Source organism: Aotus nancymaae, unplaced genomic scaffold, assembly GCF_030222135.1.
Source record: "Aotus nancymaae isolate 86718 unplaced genomic scaffold, 86718_ANA_hifiasm-v0.15.2.pri h1tg000036l, whole genome shotgun sequence".
Lineage (NCBI taxonomy): Eukaryota > Metazoa > Chordata > Mammalia > Primates > Aotidae > Aotus > Aotus nancymaae.
In genome coordinates this window covers 39,386,315-39,406,654 of record NW_026988450.1, presented here as the reverse complement: position 1 = coordinate 39,406,654, position 20,340 = coordinate 39,386,315, and the positions used below count along the sequence as shown (strand labels likewise).

At 39.0% G+C, this 20,340-nt stretch overlaps 1 protein-coding gene across 2 annotated transcripts in view; it reads right to left on the bottom strand.

Moving 5' to 3' along the window:
• NECAB1 (N-terminal EF-hand calcium binding protein 1) overlaps nucleotides 1–20,340 on the bottom strand; it is a 714,313-nt gene that overhangs the window by 140,556 nt on the left and 553,417 nt on the right. The window contains exons 1-2 of one of the 2 annotated variants that reach the window (XM_021675784.2): nucleotides 18,736–18,850; nucleotides 8,378–8,402 (exon numbers count right to left, since the gene is read on the bottom strand). In XM_021675784.2, coding sequence (XP_021531459.1) covers nucleotides 8,378–8,402; nucleotides 18,736–18,834 — 124 coding nt within the window. In that variant the 5' untranslated portion in view covers nucleotides 18,835–18,850. Of the gene's footprint in view, nucleotides 1–8,377; nucleotides 8,403–18,735; nucleotides 18,851–20,340 lie in introns of those variants that run through there. The other variant, XM_064384351.1, reaches the window with a different exon arrangement.

Below are 20,340 nucleotides of genomic sequence, written 5' to 3'. Positions count from 1 at the left end.
GAAGATGCTAAGCTCCCTGAGGACAAAGTTGTTGTCCCCAACCAACATGCTCCTTCTCCCACCTCAAGTCCCTAAGAGTTTAGAATTTATTGACTATGTTTTCTCAAATCCATGTGCAAAAATCAAAGATGAGTTCCTTTTATTACACAAGTATATAATTTGTCCTAGTAACATGAAATTTTTTAAGGGCTCAGTTTTTATAGTCTGCCTTCCTTAGTTCACAAGTGAAGAAATAATATCTTTAGGACCTATAAGAAATGAGTGAAGGCAAACGGGAACTGACATGTTTTGACTACTCACCATATTCTAAACATCCTTGGGACTTTACATATATTTACCCTGCTTTTTCTTCCCAGTATCCCTGCAAATTCTTACTATTCCTATTTTCAAAAATGAGGAAATGAACTCAGAGAGGTTAAGGAATTAGTCTAAGATCACATCCTAGTAAATGAATACTAAAGTATATGTATACTTTTGTCTTTGTATTCCCACCATCCAGCACAGTCTCCGGCATTCAAAGGGGACTCACAAAATATTCGGCAAGTAAAGGAATGAGTGAATGAACAAATAGCAGATTAAAGTTCCAACTTTCCATCATACCATGCCACCTTAAAACATGATCATAGTCAAAAGAGTTTCAAATGTTTTTGTCTTTTTTAAAATTAAACTGAATCATTTAGGATTTTTCATGTGGAAAGATTGGTATTTCTAGATTTCAATGGCACGATTGTGCTAGAGATGAGCCACGGCAAATGAAGCATCCTGGTTAAATGCTAAAACTTTTGGGTGAGAAGAAAATCTAGATACAAATCCTATTTACTCATTCATGAGTTACATATGTCTCAGATTACTCATGAATAAAATTTGGATAATGACAGTATCTTCCTTGCAATATTGTTATACTGATTAAATAAAATTATGCCTAGCATAGCATAATATTTTAATAAGATTATTTACTGTTATTTTCTTGTAAAGTCTAAACCAATATTCTCATGGTCATAAATAACTTGGTAATATACAGGCTATTACATTTTGCAGGTATTTTTAACAACTTAGGTATGATTTTGAATATTAAGAAAAACAGAAACATCGCTTATTACTAGAGAAACAGATATTAACAGAACTCTCGTAATTAAAAGTGACCAATATTACAACAAAATCAAGATAAGGCAATTTCATAACCATAAGAAGTTAATAGCCTCATTATCCATCTAGTTACTCAAGTCAGAAACTAGAAATCTGAAACATACACAACCTTGCATATGTACACATCAGTAAATACCTTCATCTCTCTTACTTAACACTTTCAATTAATTGCCAAGTCTGCTAATTATACATCCAAAAGTATCAAATTCATTTTCTTATCTCTAACACCTTTGCCACTGATTTTCTGAAGTCTTCAATAGCTCTAATGTGGAAATTTCTGCTGTATGCTAAGTGCAAGATTGAGGAGGCTTTAACTAGGGTGGAAGATTTGGAAATAACAAGAAGTGATCAGGTTTTGAAGATGTTTTGACAGTGGAGCCAACAGGGCCTGCTAATAGATTGGATGTAGAATTATTAGAGAAAGAGAAGAGTTCTGGAAGCCTCTGAAACTTTTGGTTGGCACAAGGGTTGCTTGTTGGTTCCTGTCCTGAGATGAGAATGTATCTAGAGGAGCAAGTCAGGTGGCTGGGCACAAAGCACCAACTCCAAGACATTGGAGAAATTAAATTAGGATTATTGGCTTGCAAACAGTAAGAAAAGCTGAATGACCAGGACAAAGGTAGAACAAACACTAGTGCAGCTCTGGAGTCTTAGTAAGATGGTCATGGACAGACCTCTGGGCACTACCCTGTGAAAAATTCAGCACCAGGACATTGAGATTGACAGTCCCACCAAATAAGAATAACAGTTAGGATGAAAAATGGAAATAGATAACACTTATTAAGAACTTCCTAAGGGCTAGGCATCTTTCCAAAAATTTCTGTGTATGATCTTATTTAATTTTCCAAGTCTGTGAGAGAGGCATTGCCTTTATTTCCGTTTCAAAGATGGGGAAGTTAAGTTACCCAAATTGCACAGTAAGTGGAATGGGGATTTGAGTGCAGGTAATCTGATTGCAAAATCATACATAAGCTTAACCATAATGCTACATATCTCTGGGATCTAGATGGACCAGAGGAAATGATTAAATTGCAGGAACAGAAAGGAAAGGAAAGCTGGGATGCCAACCACAGATCTCCATTACAGAAAGCACTTTAAGGTAGAAGCCATGTTTCGGGATAAGTCTGCTGTGTACCCTCCAGGATCTGGTATTGGAGGAGGACCTGATTTTTGAGCCTTTGACAGCTCATGGCAGCCATTTTGTGGGCTCAGGAAAGTGAATCTAAATTTTCTGTTTGTTTCTGTGGCAGCTGATAAACCCAGCTATGTAAAGATAAGAATTTTCCGATTTATGCTTTTAGCAGAAAAGTAACACATTTATGGGTGTGAAAGTGCTTTGCATTTTACAAAAAAAAAGTCATACTATGAAAATAGAACATTTGTTTTCCTTTATTTTGTTAAAAAAAATCATTACAGTCAGAACTTGCACTTATGGGTTTCTCCTACATATTGCAGTGGTGGAGGAGCCAATTATTTCAATAAGGTCATTGTTAGGGCATTTTTTTAAAGTGAATCACTGCTAATAGACTTTGCTTTGACTTTCAAGCTGGTAGATGTGTAGTTGAGGTGCCTGCATGTACTTGAGAGTTATCATATGAGTACAAATCTATGTGCGAACCCTGCTAATCTATAAGTTATATAAGTTATCTGATTCTTGTTTCATTATTTTCCCCAAAAACATTTGCAAAAAGTATGAGGAATTATGAAGTACAAACCAGCCTTATGTCAATGTTTCTCACTTCTTGGGCCCAGTCCTTAATCTTTCCATTTTATTTGAGGCAAAGAGCCCTGATTAGAAGATAAGAGAGTCTGGAGAGCCCAGTGAGGGGTGGTGATGCTTGATTGAGTAGCTCACATCAAAGGAAAGCCTTATTCCCAAGTGCAAAAGACAGAATCACAGAGCTCCGTGGGACTCTGAAAGGTTGCTAGGTGATGACCTAGGCTTTAGTGGAAAAACTCATAGTTCAGTAACTATGAATATTGTTCTAGCTTCTACGTATTTTTACATGTTAATAGAATAAACCAAACTTTGGGTAAGCAGTTTGAAAGACTCTTACCAATTCTTACATAATCAATTCCAAATGAATTGATCATAATCCAATGACATCTTTAAAATATCTCTAAATACACTAATACTCTAAACACATAAATACTATTCTTAGGCTAGGATTTTTCATTGCCAACATTATTTTCTGGAGGTGTGTTAGTCATTCAGTCATAATTCAGCCTACCAAGAAAGCATCAAATGCCTTAAATCAATTAAACTACCACATATTGGAGCATCAGAACATCATATTCAAGATGTATACAAATTCAGGCTGTAACTATAGTTATATTTATATATTTGTAATCTGAAATACATATATAGGTGCATATACAACAAAGTGAAAAATATGAAGTGAGACAGACCTCATATGTCCCCTATACATTTTATTGAGCATTATTAATTAATAAACAACAGGTAATCAACAACAGTGCTTGATTTGATTAGATTATGTATATGATTATATTTCTTCAGTGAAATTGTTGGTTATGCATTTCCTACAAGTAATTCACAAATATTTATGAACGTCTGTGTTGCAGCAGCCATTGTGCTCACCATGGTGGACCTAGGGATATATGAAATAGGCACCATCTCTGCCCTCAGATTTAATACGTACAGACTGCTGGACTTGACTAAAGGCCTGAGGAGAACTGTAACAATCTCTTAGAGAGAGCAGTGATTAAACAGGGATCAAAAGTGCCACCCATATAGCCTTCCAACTTACTGATCAAGAATGACAACAGATCTTAGCAAGTGCAAATCAACAAGAGGAATCTGATGGTGCTATTCACTACTATGAAGATTTTCATTTTGCCTCTTACTAAGATTTCAAACATATTCTTGCCTACACACAGAGAAATAAATACTGTGCAATCTCACTTATATGTGGAATCTGAAAAAGTTGAACTCGTAGAAGCAGAGAGTACAATGGCGGGTGCCATGGGCTTGGCATGGAGGAAATGGGAGATGATGGTCAAGGGTACAAACTTTCAGTTATAAGATGAACAAGTTCTGGGGCTCTAATGTACATGATGGGTGGTGATGAATGTTTTAATTAATTTGATTGTAGTTAGCATTACACAATATATACATGTATCTAATCATTATATTATGTACCTTGAATATATTTGACCTTTATTTCTCAATTAAATATTTTAAAATAAAATATATTTAAATTTTAAAAATATTTTTGCAAATTTTATAAATACCCACATATCATTTCCATTTTCATTCAACCCATAAATAAACTTTCTCAGAAGTTTTACATTTCTGAAAAGTTGAATTTGGGGCTCTTTGGATCAAAGCACTAGCGTCTCTCCTAAGCAACCCTATTTTGTGGTCTATCTTTATGTTTAGGATCCTAGCCTATGATTAAAAAAAAAAAACAAAAAAAACAAAAAAAAAATCTCTAAAAGATGCCATTATTGCAGCTAATCACTAATTATGTATCCTCTCTCTGCCCCACCCAATTTATCCAGCAGCTTCTCTTTTTTTGTCAGATGCCAGATAGATTCCAAAAGCTAAATCTGTCCTCTGGGCAGGCGAACAATTATACCGCCTATCGCCTCTTCTTCCTTTCGTTATTCTGTCACCAATTATGCTGTCCACAAGGGATTCTATCACATAAGGGTCTGTTACCAAGAGCTGAAATACATGTAACAGCTGTTTATCTGCAAATACAGAATGTGGTGAACACATGGTACAGAGAGATGCTTACTTTCTTATGCTCGTATCTTCTCATTTACATTAGATTTTCCATGATCTTTTTCCCTTTTAAATACTGCATATATGGTCAATAGCTTTATTTTTCTTTTCTACTAAACTCCACTACAATAGAAATAACTAATATGTTAAAAAATATCTCAGATGACCAAGTCATCACAGCACAAAAAACAGCTCAATCTTTCAGTAGCAATAGAGATAATATTAATCATAACAGCAGCAAAACGAGCAAGTGTTTAGTTGTTACTATGTTCCAGGCATTTCCCTGGCAACTTTATAGATAGTCTCTCATTTATTATTCATAATTACCACATTACATAGTAGATGTCATTATCTATGCTCTTCACAAGGTTACTAGGGGCATACCTTTAAAAGGTTACTAGGTTGCATACTTGTGGTTTAAATCCAAACCTGCTTGACTCTGCCTCCCTCCAACTTTACACTGAGAATGAGGGAGAAGAATAAGGTGGGATGAAAGGTACGGGAAAAGTAGACAGAGAAGAGGGAGAAATACTGGAGCAAACCATCCTCAATCCTTTTTTAATTTTTATTATACATTGACAAATTATAGTTGTATTTATTTATGGGATATAAAGTGATGTTATAATTTTTAAATATAATATGGAAAGATTAAGCTAATTAATATCTCCATCACCTCATATATTTGAGATTTCTTGGTGATGAGAACATTAGAAGAAATTAACTCTCGGTGATACTAAAATGTACAGAACTCAATGATTAGCTATATTCATCATGCTATGCAACTGATCTCAAAAAAATAATTAAACTTATTCCTCCTAACTGAGGCTTTGTACCTTTCGACTATCACCACCCCACTCTTTTCACTCCCCAGCCTCTGTAACTATCATTCTACCCACTGCCTCTATGAGTTCAATTGTTTTAGGCTCCACATAGAAGTGAGAACATGCAGTATTTGTCTTTCTGTTTGACTAATTTCACTTAGCATAATGTCCTCCAGTTCCATTCATGTTGTCACAAATGACAAAATTTCTTCTTTAAGGCTGAATAGGACATATGCTGTATTTTCTTCTTAATTCATTAAACAAACATCTATTGAGCACCTAGCACTAGCTGGGCCTACTATCTACTTGTAACACAAGTTCCTTGCCTTAGAGAGTTATGTTTGGCTTAGAGAAGTACAATCTCCAGCCAACAACTGCAGTCTCCACTTTAAGGACAATAATCAATATGTGCCAAAGTATTGAGAGCACAAGAAGAGGGTGGGGCCTGTCGAGGGAACCGGGGGAGGTTTCCCAGATAAGGTGCCTTTTGAGCAGGAATGTAAGCAAAGCATGAGTGTTCTCAAGCTGACTGAGGGTGGAAAGTTGTAGGAGGCGGAGGTCACAGCAAGGCAACATCACAGCAGTGTGGCAGATGGGGGTTGCCCAGGGGATTGAGTGCTTCAGCAGCCGCAGAGGAGGGTACATGTGGAAGATTGTGAAAGATAAAAGCAGAAGGACAGGTAGTATGACAGCACATTGGGATGGGCATTAGGAGAGGTGGTAAGGGGGGAAGAGGTGTCTGTTGGGGAAGGGGCAGGTGAGGAAATACGAGACATGGGTCTGCCAATGCAAGGTGACTACTTCATACAGCATGGTATTTGAGGTTATCATAGGCCATTGAATCATGTGAATTCTTTTGTTCAGTGCTTTTTTTTCTGACTATGGATTATGCTAATTTTGATGGAAAGAAGAGAAATACATACAAAGTTAAGAGTGGCCCTAAATCAGAGCTTTGGGGTCTAGAAAATGAAAGTGTAGCCTGAGAAAACTAGGAGCCTGGGTGGAGAGGGAGCAAAAGCATTTCTCAGATGGATACAGCTACTGAAATACAGGGCAGGTGGCATAGAGACAAGTGGGGTAATCAATTGTATATCAGGCATCCCTGGGGCTGGATATCAGGCAAAAGATGAAAGGATGAGATGAGAAGACAAAATGATGCTGTCATTATTTCTGTATTTAAAAGTAATAAAATGGGCTGGGTGCAATGGCCCATGCCTATAATCCTGGCACTATGGGAGGCTGAGGAGGGTGGATCACTTGAGGTCAGGAGTTCAAGACCAGCCAGGCCAACATGGTGAAACATCATCCTTACTAAAAATACAAAAATTAGTCGGTGTGGTGGCATGTGCCTCTAGTCCCAGCTACTCGGGAGGCTGAGGCAGGAGAATTGCTTAACAAAGGAGGCGGAAGTTGCAGTAAGCCCAGATCCCACCACTGCACTCCAGCCTGGGTGAGAGAGCAACACTCTGTTTCAAAAAAACAAAAACTAAAACTAAAAACAAAGTAATGAAACACTTCAAATGGAAACAAAAAGCACATTTAACTGACAATATAGCAATCACCACAACATAGTCTGAGAAAATCTTTTGATGACCAAGCACAATTAAATATTATTGGGACTTAGGACACTATTACATTGTTCCTTGGATTAACAATATTCTTTTGTGTAGAAATATGTGTCTTGTCAGTCAAGTTTTTCTTGCTCTGCCTACTGAAGGGTGAAATAGACCACAACATATGTCTTTAAACTGTCAGATCTGGACTCTGTCTGTAACCTTTCCCCATAGATAAGACATGGGATTTCAAAAAAAGGGAAAAAACCCTTTGTATCCTAAATTTGTCAAGAAATTCTTGTCAAGAATATACCTCTACCAGAGTACTTACAATATGGTAGCAAAAAAAAAAAAAAAAAAAAAACTTAATAAGTTTTGATTTGGTGTTCTCTGGGACAAAGTTTCTAGTGGAATAATAGAGTGAAAAGATACTGCTTATGACAGCTTCCAATTAGACTTTGTGCAGTCATCATTAAATCAACAGAGCAAGTTTTTATTCTGGGGTTGGCATCTCCTACTTCTCTGTCACTATAGATGATCACTTCCAATGCATACACTTCAAATGGGAAAGCAGTGTCCAGGAACGATGGGGTAGAGATAAAGCTGGCAGTGCAGGTTTCCAGGCAGCCCTCCTGCAGTGCAGTAGCATACCCAAGGCTACCATAAAGTTCAGTGTGGAGAGTCCAGACTTGGGTGTCATACAGACCTGGGGTCCAGTCTCAGCTTTGTATCTTAATAATTCTAGGACATAATATACACAAAGCACTTGGCCCAATGCCTGGCACACAGTAGACACTCAATGAATAGAAGTAACAGTATGTTACTGCTGCAAAAACTATTTTTTAAAGCATGAAAAGGAAAAGCCAGAGCTCAAATATAGCAGAGCTCCTCACTTCAAAGGCACAAACATTCCTGTCAAATGTAAATTTTTCTGCCAACTTCTTATGAATATTTAGGGACTAAAAGTAATCTAAAATGATCACTAGTACAATAAGGTGGTATTTTAGATGTCATTTTCCAGCACTCTCCCCTTTTTCCTTATTATTCTTTATAAGGTAATCTAAAATGTAAGAGATTAATAAATAGAAACTGTAGATTTTTGGTCTTACCATTTTTGTCTGCTCTCCTCAGTATCTGGAAAGGAAAAAGATAAAAAATGATCACCATTTTATATAAATATTGCAGTGAACATTACACCTACACATAATTTATCCATGATTAAATAACATACATTCTAATTTTAAGCATTTCCCAATTAAGATCTTTCTTTATAATATCTAAAACCTGAAAACAACCCAAATGTCCATGGATAAACAAACCATGAATGGAGAAACAAACTGTGTTATAGCCATACAATAGAATACTACTGGGAGGCCGAGGCGCGTGGATCACGAGGTCAAGAGATCGAGACCATCCTGGTCAACATGGTGAAACCCCGTCTCTACTAATACAAAAAATTAGCTGGGCATGGTGGCACGTGCCTGTAATCCCAGCTACTCAGGAGGCTGAGGCAGGAGAATTGCCTGAACCCAGGAGGCGGAGGTGGCAGTGAGCCGAGATTGCGCCATTGCACTCCAGCCTGGGTAACAAGAGCGAAACTCCGTCTCAAAAAAAAAAAAAAAAAAGAATACTACTGAGCAATAAAAATGAATGAGCTATTGACACAACAACTTGGATAGCTCTAAAACTAACTAGGCTGAGTAGAAAACCTAGACTCAAAAGAGTATCTACTTATAATTCCATGTATATAAAATTCTTAAAAATGAAACTAATCTATAGGGACAGAAAGTAGATTAAGGTTCCTAGGAACGGGCAAGGCAGGGCAGGGAATGGTGGATTACAAGAGGATGTGAGAAAACTTTTGCAGGTGATAGTTACTATCTTGATTGTGATAATGGTTTTATATATGTTCAAACTCATGAAGTTTACACTTTACATATGTGTGCTTTAATGTAAGTCAATCATACCTCAATAAAACTGGGATTAAACAAATCATAAAAGAAAAATAATACATCATGGGTAAACAGTAGCCCACATGCCTATACTATATCTACTTTATTTATACTTTATTAATCATATTATTTGGGATGCATTTAAATTGTCTGATGTATAAGAAGTATTTGGCCATCCAGTATCTATTACTCTTTAGTAATGATTTCTAATGTTCTCTGGGAAGCCAACCTTTCCTGCTTGCTTGGCCTAGGTGCTCCAGTGTTGGGCAGAGCACTCATGTCTGAGAAACAGTGACTGCTCAGACATGAGCACATTAGGGCCAGTGAATGACAAACCATGGTTTTGCTTGAGTGGTTAGGAGAGGGATATATTATACCTTCTGCTGGCTTTGAACTTGGGAATATATAGTCAATGCATCGCTATCAGTGATTTTGTTATTGGATATATTGTAGGTTGAATTGTGTCCTCCAAAACCAAATGCTGAAGTACTAATGCTCAGTATCTGTGAATATAACTTTATCTGGAAATAGGGGTTCAGGAGGAAAAGTCCTCAATAAAATCCAGCATTCCTTCATGATAAAAACTCTGAACAAACTAGGCATTGAAGGAACATATCTCAAAATAATAAGAGCCATCTATTCTAAACCCACAGCCAACATCATACTGAACAGGCAAAAGCTGGAAGCATTCCCCTGAATGCTAGAACTAGAACTGGAACTAGAACAAAACAAAGACACCCACTCTCACCACTCCTATTCAACATAGTACTGGAAGTCCTTGCCAGAGCAATCAGGCAAGAGAAAGAAATAAAAGGCATCCAAATAGGAAAATAAGAGCCAAATTCTCTCTCTTCACTGGTGATATAATCTTATACCTAGAAAACTCTAAAGATTCCACCAAAAGGCTCCTGGAACTGATAAATGACTTCAATAAAGTTTCAAGACACAAAATAAAGGTACAAAAATCAGTAGTATTTTTATGCAGCAATAAAATTCAAGCTGAGAGCCAAATCAGGAACACAATCCCATTTACAACAGCCATACAAAAAATAAAATACCTAGGAATACATTTAACCAAATAAGGGAAAGACCTCCACAAGGAGAATTATAAAACATTGCAGAAAGAAATCAACAATGACACATACAAATGGAAAAACATTCCATGTTCATGAATTGGAAAAATAAATATTGTTAAAATGGCCATACCACCCAAAGCAATGTATACATTCAATACTATTCCTATCAAACTACCAATGTCATTTTTTACAGAATTAGAAAAAACTGTTCTAAAATTTACATGGAACCAAAATGGAGCCCAAATAGCTAAAGCAACTCTAAAAAAAAAGAGCAAAGCAGGAGGCATCACATTACCTGACTTCAAACTATACAATAAGGCTACAGCAACCAAAACAGCATGGTATTGGAACATTAACAACAACAACAAAACCCAGATGCAACAATGGAACAGAATAGAGAATGCAGAAATAAAGCTGGACACCTACAGCCATCTGATGGGTAAAGGATTCCCTATTCAATAAATGGTGCTGGAATAACTAGTAGGTCATATGCAGAAGAATGAAACTGGAGCACTATCTAATACTATTGACAAAAATTAACTCAAGATGGATTAAAAATTTAGATATAAGACCTCACATTGCAAAAATCCTATAAGAAAACCTAGAAAATATTATCCTGGCCATTAAGAAATAATTGGCCTTGGGAAAAAATTTATGACTAAGTTCTCAAAAGCGATTGCAACAAAAACTAAAACTGACAAGTGGAAACTAATTAAACTAAAGGGCTAGAGCACAGGAAAAGAAACCATCAACAGAGTAAACAGAATCTACATAATGGGAGAAAATATTCACCAACTATGCATCCAATAAAGTACTAATATACAGAATCTATAAGGAACTTATTTCAAAAAACAAAAAACAACCCATTAAGAAGTAGGCAAAAGATATGAACAGACACTTCTCAAAAGGAGACATACAAGTGGCCAAAAAACGTATGAAAAAAATGCTCACCATCACTAATCATCAGAAAATTGCAAATCAAAACCACAATATGCTATCATCTCACACCTGTCAGAACGGCTATTATCAAAAAGTTAAAAAACAAAACAACACAACCAGAAGCTGGAGCTGCTACAGAGAAAAGGGAATGCCCATACACAGTTGGTGGGGGTGTAAATTAGTCCATCCTGTGGAAAGCAGTTTGGAGATTTTTCAGAGAACTTAGAACTATCATTTGACTCTGCAATCCCATTACTGGCTATATATCCAAAAGGAAATAAATCATTCTACCAAAAAGACACATGGCACTCTTATGTTCATTGCAGCATTATTCACAATAGCAAAAATGCTAAATGAACCTAAATGCCCATCAATGGTCAATTGGATAAAGAAAATATGGTATATATACACTCAGGAAATGGCCTCCAGTTGCATCCATCGTAGAATACTACACAGCCATAAGAAAGAACATGGATGCAACTGGAGGCCATTTTCCTGAGTGAATTGATACAGAAGTGGAAAACTAAACACTGCATATTCTCACTTATAAGTGAGAGCTAAACATTGGGTACACATGAACATAAAGATGGCAGCAACACACACTGGCTACTAATGGAGGGAAGGGGTTGAGGAAAAAGGTTGGAAAACTAACTGTTGGGTATTATGGTCACTACCCTGAATGATGGAATCATTTGTACCCCAAATCTCACCATCATGTGATATACCCATGTAAGAAATCTGCACATATGCCCCCTGAATCTAAAATAAAAGTTTAAGTTATAAAAGAAAAGAAATAGGATTTGCTCATATGATAATCACATTAACATAAAATATAACTGGATTGGGTGGTCCCTAAGTCCAATGATGGGGGATCTTATAAGGAGAGAAATTCAGAGATGCAGAGATAGATAGTAGAGACCATATGATCAAAGAGGCAGGTATTGGCATGGTGCAGCTGAAAGCCAAGGATGCCAAAGGACTGACAGGGGCTATCAGAAGCAAGAGAAGAAGCATGATACAGTTTCCCCTCTGGAGCCTTCCCAGGGAGCATCATCCTGCCAGCAGCTTGATTTTGCCCTTCTCGCCTCCAGAACCGTGGAGAGTACATTCTGTTGTGGTAGTTTGTTACAGCAGCCCTAGGAAATTAGTACAATATATAACCTGGAAAGAAGCAACACCCAAAAAAGCAGTGTTCAGAGACTTAAAGAAGGTGGATCCAGATAGCACTCCCTGAGTCTCTGATTAAGCAATCTTGATGAGATGACCTCTGCTTTTTCATTATAGGAGCCAATAAATTATTTTCAAAAATAATCTTTAGACAGTTTGTATGATTTTTTTCTGCTAGCTGCAATAAAGTTAGCCCTGACAGGCATGCTAATAGAAAATGATCTGGATAACACACTACAGAGTTATGTTATATACAGTACCAAAGAGGATGTCCCACTAGCATATTGCAAAGACAAATTTTAATTACTTGGAAGGGGCCCTTGAGGATTTTTTTTTCTTAAGTAACTTGTAGTTATAGTTAAATAACCAGAGCTATTTTTATATTTAGATTGTCACTTTTTGCTGGCCAGCTTGAAACATGAGCAATCGTTTTTATTCCCAAGTTGTCTGTTTTACCGCTTTCTACTACAAAAACATTTTTCTTTCATTCTGCTGACTTCACGGAAATGAGGTACAGATAAATCTAATCATTGCCACAGTGTGTTTTATTATAAGACACTACTATTACCACTAAAGATCTCACTCATGAAACTTTTCCAGAAACAGGTAGGTATCACCTAGACTTGCATGGAGAAGATGATGATCCTTCTTTTTACTAAATTGATGTAATTACTGCCGGAGGACTGCTTTCAATAGTAAGAGCTATGCTTAAAGCAAAATGAGACCCAGATTCTTTTTCCTCTATAGAGGTAATTGCTAGTGAGGATTTTGAGGATTCATTCTTTCATCACAACCAGCTTCTTCCTGTCCTCTGCAACCATGGATCCCCAGCTGAGAGTCAGGGAGAAATGAAACATATCCTATTTCTTACTTTTGATTCATTCTAAGATTCTATTTCAAGCTGTATTTTGTCCTCAGGAATTCAAAGTAACTAGAATAGGAATAATCATACACCACAGAGTTAGACCCAGGACTTCTGTTCATTTCATTTCATAAAGAACAATCTCAAATAGCATTTAGCTTCTTAGAGATGAAATTAAAACAGCAGTTATTGTTATTAAGACAGTTCTTTGTAATTAAATATGAACAGAACTGTCTCTGTTCCAAATTTTGTCTCTGAGTCCATGGGCTAATAAAAAAATGTACTGCAGATGAGAATCAAGCTCATTATGTTATGGTACCAGAATAATCTGTGTCAGCTGATCTTAAGGTTGCTACTACTAGATGGATGGTAAATAAACTTAAATATTATGGTCAGGCTCAAAATTTGAAGACAGGTAATACTGTGTTTTTGCTACAATTAAAAGATTATCAAATAGATTCCTTTACATCAAATATATTCTTTGATGGCTTCGACTAAAATTCCTTATTTATCACTTTCAGTTATTGAAGGAAGGTGTTAAAAGGCAAATGTTTTCTTTGGAGCATTAAAAAATGGACACAATCATCATTTACTGAACTAATATTTCTCAGTGCCTCCTACCAGGCATCAGGTTAAGATTTGATAATGAGGTGAAATAGTCCCTTTGTATATTCCTGAGAAACTGGAATATAAGGCAGGGACCCAGGACGCATCTAGAATATGGAGTCCCACCACCCAGGGAAGGCACAGTGGCTGAGTCAGGGTAGGTGGGTTCGAACTTTCAGCAGGTAGTTTCACTACTGGGCCACTAATTGCCCTGAAACTGGATGTGAGGAAGCAGGTACTGAAAGATGGATGGAGAGATGGAATTAGCACACATGTTCATCTGCTCAATTTTGCCTAGGGTAGGTCCAGTGTGGGCAAACAATTTTTAATGTATGATAGCAGTAAGACTAACTTTTACTTTTTTTTCTTTTTTAAATAATTATTTTGGCTGGGCACGGTGGCTCATGCCTGTAATCCAGCACTTTGGGAGACCAAGGCAGGTGATCCACCTGAGGTCAGGAGTTTGAGACCAGCCTTATCAACATGGAGAAACCCTGTCTGCACTAAAAATACAAAATTAGCCAGGCATGGTGGTGCATGCCTGTAATCCAAACTACTCAGGAGGCTGAGGCAGGAGAATCACTTGAACCAGGAAGGTGGAGGTTGTGGTGAGCTGCAATGGAGCCATTGCACTCCAGCCTGGGCAACAAGAGAGAAACTCTGTCACAAAAATAATAATAATTTTTTTAAGTTCCAGGGTACATGTGCAGGATGTCTAGGTTTGTTACATAGGTAAAGGTGTGCCATGGTGGTTTGCTGCACCTATCAACCCATCACCTAGGTATTAAGCCCAGCATGCATTAAATTTTTTTCTAATTTCTGCTGGTTCCTATAACTACAAGAGTGACATTTGCCTTGCCAATGAGGGTAGACAATGATGGGGTTAACTGTCATTTCCTGAACTGCATAATCTCACTCAAATGAGCAAGTGTGTGTGTGTGTGTGTGTGTGTGTGTGTCAAGGTGAGATGGGTGGTGTGTGGCTATAACAGAGTTCACTCACAGAACCATTGCATCTGGAAGCCTCATTCTGCTTTGATAGTCCTCTGTCCATCTCACACGTCATACAAATAAGCATATGCAGGACTTCAGATACTTCATTAAGTATTCTTGTGAAGAGAAACTATTTCTTCTTTTCACCAAGTTCCTGTCTACTCACTGTATCTTGTGTTCAAAATGCACATCAGTATGCATGCTTAGATGAAGGAAAGAAGGGAAGATAAGCAGTAAAGTCATTTCTCCCCTTCACAACCTCTCAGCCTCCCTCCCACTTCAGCAGTGAAGTGAGGAATAGTCACTTCTCTTCAGGGAGTTCGGGAGGGATAGCATGGGGAGAAATGCCAGATATAGGTGAAGGGGAGGGAGGCAGCAAATCATACTGCCACGTATGCACCTATGCAACAACCTTGCATGTTTTTCACATGTACCCCAAAACCTAAAATGCAATAAAAAAAAAAAAAAGAAAAGAAAATCAAAAGAAAACTGATGGGAAAGGAAAGTGGTATTGGGTGGGTGAAGTTGCAACTAATTTCATTTGGGAATTTATCTTGCTTTTGGGAGTGAGTTGAAGGTTTGTTTTTCTCCCTTTGCAGAGTAGTGGAGTTGATTAATGTAATGACTCAAAAGAGGAGACATATGCTATACGGACTAGTATTCCAAACTAGAGTTCCTCCTCTGTTAGCTGGAATGCAGCAAGCTGGGAAATGATAGTCCACTGGTGTAAAAGGAAAAGCAACAGTCATCCCCCCGGTGCCCTGTGTTGCCAGGACCCAGTTCAGTCCCTTTCCTGTGGCATGATCTTTGCAAATGCTCGCTCCAGCCTCAATGCACTGGCATACCTTGGCACCAATGCTAGGTTTTCTAAGCCCCCCACAGGTATTCAAGAGTATTTATGATGAACTGATACTTAATTCTGTCATATTCTAGCAAGACAGTTATATAAATTAGATTTATGAAGAAATAGTCCCCGTATCAGTTTGTGGATTTAGCTACTGTTTCTGTTACTTATCCACTCAGTGTGGAACACTGAAATAACCATAATAATTTAAATTTATGCAACACTTTTTGTTTCCATTTTCTAGACTATGAACTCTTATTTCATACTCACAACAGAAGTAAGTATCATAGACATTACTATTGCTGATTTGGAGAGGATAGTGAAGCAAAAGCCAACAGTTGTGGCAAATCTGTCTCCGATTTTCTTGTTAAAATCTGTCTCTAGTTTCTAACCAGCTGGTCATGTGTATCATGTCATTAATAGTATCCTCAATAGCAGTTTACATCCTTTCTTAAATGATTGATTTTTCCAGTGACATTGCAATAAAAAGCACTAGAAATCAAAGTTTTCCTCAAATTTGGAAGTTATTTGTGTGACACAGAGGCCACACAGATGATTCCTTGTTCCAGTTTGGAACAGGTAATATCTATCATCTGTTTATTATAATATAAAGAGAATTTAAAAAGTAATCTTTCTTGCTAGTGCCACTAGAATATATTAAATCTAATAAAGTGATGCATGTATATTTCACATTTTATTTTGCTAAAAGCAGTATGATCCAGAAATGAATAATTCACAAATTCTTAAGTAACAAATCATTTTTCACATCACATATTTCATCAGTGTTAGATTTTTCACAAAATAAGTCAAAGAAAAGTGTAAACAAAATCTTTTACATTTGAGACCAAATCCAATGGCAGGTGTTTTTTGTAGACTCTAGCATTTTACTGACAAGCATGTCAAAACCTCTCATATGGAATCAGTTTTGTATTTTTATTTTTAAATCCCTGAAATATAAAAAATCAAGAGCACCCTATTCATAGACTACAAGTTCTTTTAGTACAGGGACCTGATGCTGTTTGTTTACAGACTTGGAAACAATCATGCATACATAATAAAAAATGAAATTTTAATTTTCTCTTTTTAAAAACATTGCCGTTGAACACTTAAGCTATGGCTGGTGTATGAGTCAGGAGGATGACTTTCCATTTGTATAGTTTTAATCCATTCATCTCCACACTATCACCAGGGTTTGTGAACTGCTTTTTAAAAAGCACAGGGAAGCACTTGATGTCGATGTGCAATGGAGTGAAGATCAGGTCAGAATGAATGGAGGCCCCACTTGTTCCCTTTCAATCAACTTCATGGTCGCTTAATTGTCAGCCTCATAACTGACATGATTTCCATGGGCCCTGACTTTTCAGGTGTGTTGTGGTGCCCTTCTCTTCTCCCAGCTCACCTCCTCAAGGGCTTTATGGCCCTGAACAGCAAAACTTGAAATAAGATCAGCCTGTTAAGCTATCAGCACCAATAACATTATCTGACTGGCCAAAGGCAGAGATAAATTTTCATGAAGGATAAGGTACTTCAACATATGATTGAATAGCTCAATAGGAACACCCACCTGAGATTTGGTGGGAAGGAGGTGACAGTCCAGAATGCCTGGATCTCCAATTGCAGCCACCTGGTGATAAGGGGTGAAGGCTGCCAGTACACACAGTTGAACCTTGCTTCTATCATTTGCCTTACAACAGATTGAATTATTGATAGGAGTTTATTTCCCTAGAGTTAAAAAGAATTCTGGCCAATCCATTCAAAATAAACTTAGGAGAGTTCTTTGCATCTTCCTAGCCTGTTTATCTCTGCCTCACCATGATGATACTAATAATTTGATTTCCTCATATTTTCATCTCTCCATGAACAAATGTATCTGGCCTCTGGCCCATCTCCCACTCATTTTGATTTTAATAAGAAAGGATTACTCAGAGAAGGGTAGAAGACAGAGCACATAGCACTCCTCTATGCCCTTTGCCATTTTCTATCATGCCTAAATAAGCAGCAGCCAGAATTGTCCCCACTGAGCTAGACACGACCTCGGGCAACAGCATGAATGTGACAACTGAGGGGCTGGGAGAGCCAGGAGCTGGGCAAGTAGCTGAGAGAAGCCCTGAAGCAGAGAAAAGAGATGGGCAACAGAGGGAAAAATGTAGAGAACAGAAACAGCAGGAAGGTGAGGAAAACAAAATCAATCAATAAATAAGAAATAAAAGTGCCATAAAGATAGAAACCACAGCATACTGGAAGAAAAACAGCACAGAAAGAAAAGAAAGGATGTGATCAGATCAGAGTAATTAAGGCAGGCAGTCGATACTGAAGTGAGAAATAGGACCAAAGGGACAGTCAAAAGCTGGAATTGATGAAGATGACAATGGTAATTGCAACTTGGAGAGGTACAGAGAAGGAGAATATCAGGGAATAAAAAGGGAAAATAGAAAAGGTGGCAGTGACAAAAAGAATAATTATGAAAGTGATCTTTCTCACCGCTGTAGAAAGAAAAACAAATATGCTCAAAGTAATTGTTTTCCAAGGGGGCCTGGGGGAGGGTGGCGAGGGCCTCTCAAATCTCTGCTGCTTCCCTCGCTGGGTTGCTTGAGCGCATCCACGAGGGTGGAGGCTGCAAATAGGGCGCATTAGAGATGAGTTGGGACAGTGTCCCCACCTCAACCCCGCACACCCTGTGCCCCTTTAAAATGTCTTATGCATGCAAATGTTGACTGTTGTATTTGCAATAGTGACCCTAGGAAACCCAGCCTGTTGGAAAATCTAACTTTTCTAATTTTCTTAAGGGTTGTTAAGCCACAAGCTGCAGGTCTGGGACAGCCCTAGCTGCAAGTTAAGGCACAGTCGTTCTTCATTTGCATCATTTGCATCGGTGTTTTCTGGAGGGAAAGGAGGTAGTTCTCGCCCGTGTTCTGGCGACAAAGCATTGGCTGGTCAGCACCTGAACCGAACCCCTTCCTTTTGCGGGGGGGGGGGTGAAAAGAAACATGCCGGGAAGCACCCGTCTAGCTCCCGCCGCCTGTACTTACGTCGAGGAAGATGGACATGCCCTTGGACAGCTGCAGGGCAGAGCTGAGCTCCTCGGAGGAGTTGTTGGAGGACGGCGATGTCTCCTGGGAATCCTCCATCCTCTGCAGCCCTGACCACTGCGGGCAGAGCGGGGCTAGGCGGAGGCACCGGCTCCGGCAAGGGCGCGGCCGCAGCTGCTGCTTTGGCTTTGGATCCTGGTGGATGTTCGCTCCCGCGCGCGCCTCCCTCCGCGCTCTGTGCGCTCGGGGTCCCCCTCCCTCCTCCAGCCTCTGCGCTCCCACGCGCTCCGACTCTCGCCTCCCCCTTCTCGCGGCTGACGGCGTCTGGATCCGTGTCATCCTCGCACTTAGCAACGCGCGGAGGGGAGCGGGCTCTGCCCCCGGCACGGCCATTGGCCACGGCTGGAGATAACTTGGGGGCCCCTGCCCACCCAACGACGGCCCCAAGTGCAGGGACTAAGGAGGGTTTTCGGAGAAAGAGATGGGGGATGGATGGCAGGGCGTTTGTCCTGAGCAGCCAAAGCGCAAAGTAAGGACACCCCAGCCTCACCTCAGAGTGGATACTATAAGTAGGAAGAAATTCTGACAGGTTCTACCCGCTTTGCTTTTGGTCCTAGCGGCCTCTCTCCCTTACCCTTCCCAAAGGTAGACGCGGGGTTCACGGGTACCAGCAAGCAGGGCGCAGCGGGTTTGGTTTAGGGATTGAGCCATTCTGTGTTATCTTGCGCTCTAAGAACTTACTAAACCTGTAAGCCTCAGTTTTCCTCCTCAGTAAAATGGTCATGGTGGTCTCACCTCAGAGGGTTCTGAGGCTTACCTGTGGCGGTGCTGCTGACAAAGGCGGTGCTATGAACTCTGCCCAGAGTAGACTTCAAAACGTTTGCTCTGGGGCAAGGATTGTTAGGTAATGTTCAACAATGCGGTTTTCCAAAGTCAGGATAAAGACGCAGTCCTTATCTGTGTTTAACCATTTAAACCAGGGTAATTATTCCATATGTGAGGGCCTCTGTGAAGCCTGTAAAAATAGGAAGTTGACCACAATTTTCATCAGGAAAGAGATCCAGTTTAATGGGCATCTAAAATGCGTATGTGTCGGTTACAAACTTGAGCTATCTGGGAGCAAGATAAGGCAAAAAAGAAAGAGCCTTGTCTACACAAGACTCTGCCTCTGCCAGTGAGAACCGATAGAGAGGATCCAGATCTCCTTTTTGTGTCCTTCAGAGGAAAGTAAACATGTTCTTTCAATAAGACAGGCCCACAAACAACCAAAGTGCTGATCAACATGTGAGTGTCTTAAAGGCATGTAAAATGTGCTATGGGTTTCATAGGAGGGGCGGTTACACTCTGGCTGTGGGGACCAAGAAGAGCTTCATATAAGAAGCGCTATATGAAATGGACCTTAAAAATCAGTAGATACTCCATACTTGATAGAAATAGAAAGAAAATACTTCCAGGCGGAGGGAACAGCATAAGCAAAGGCATGGCACCAGGAAAGCACATGGAAGCTGGAAGTAGCCTAGTGGGGATTCCTGTAAATATACAGAATCCCAGATCGTACCTGGGCTTTCCAAATCCCAATACTAAAGCGCTGACTAGTCCAGGAAT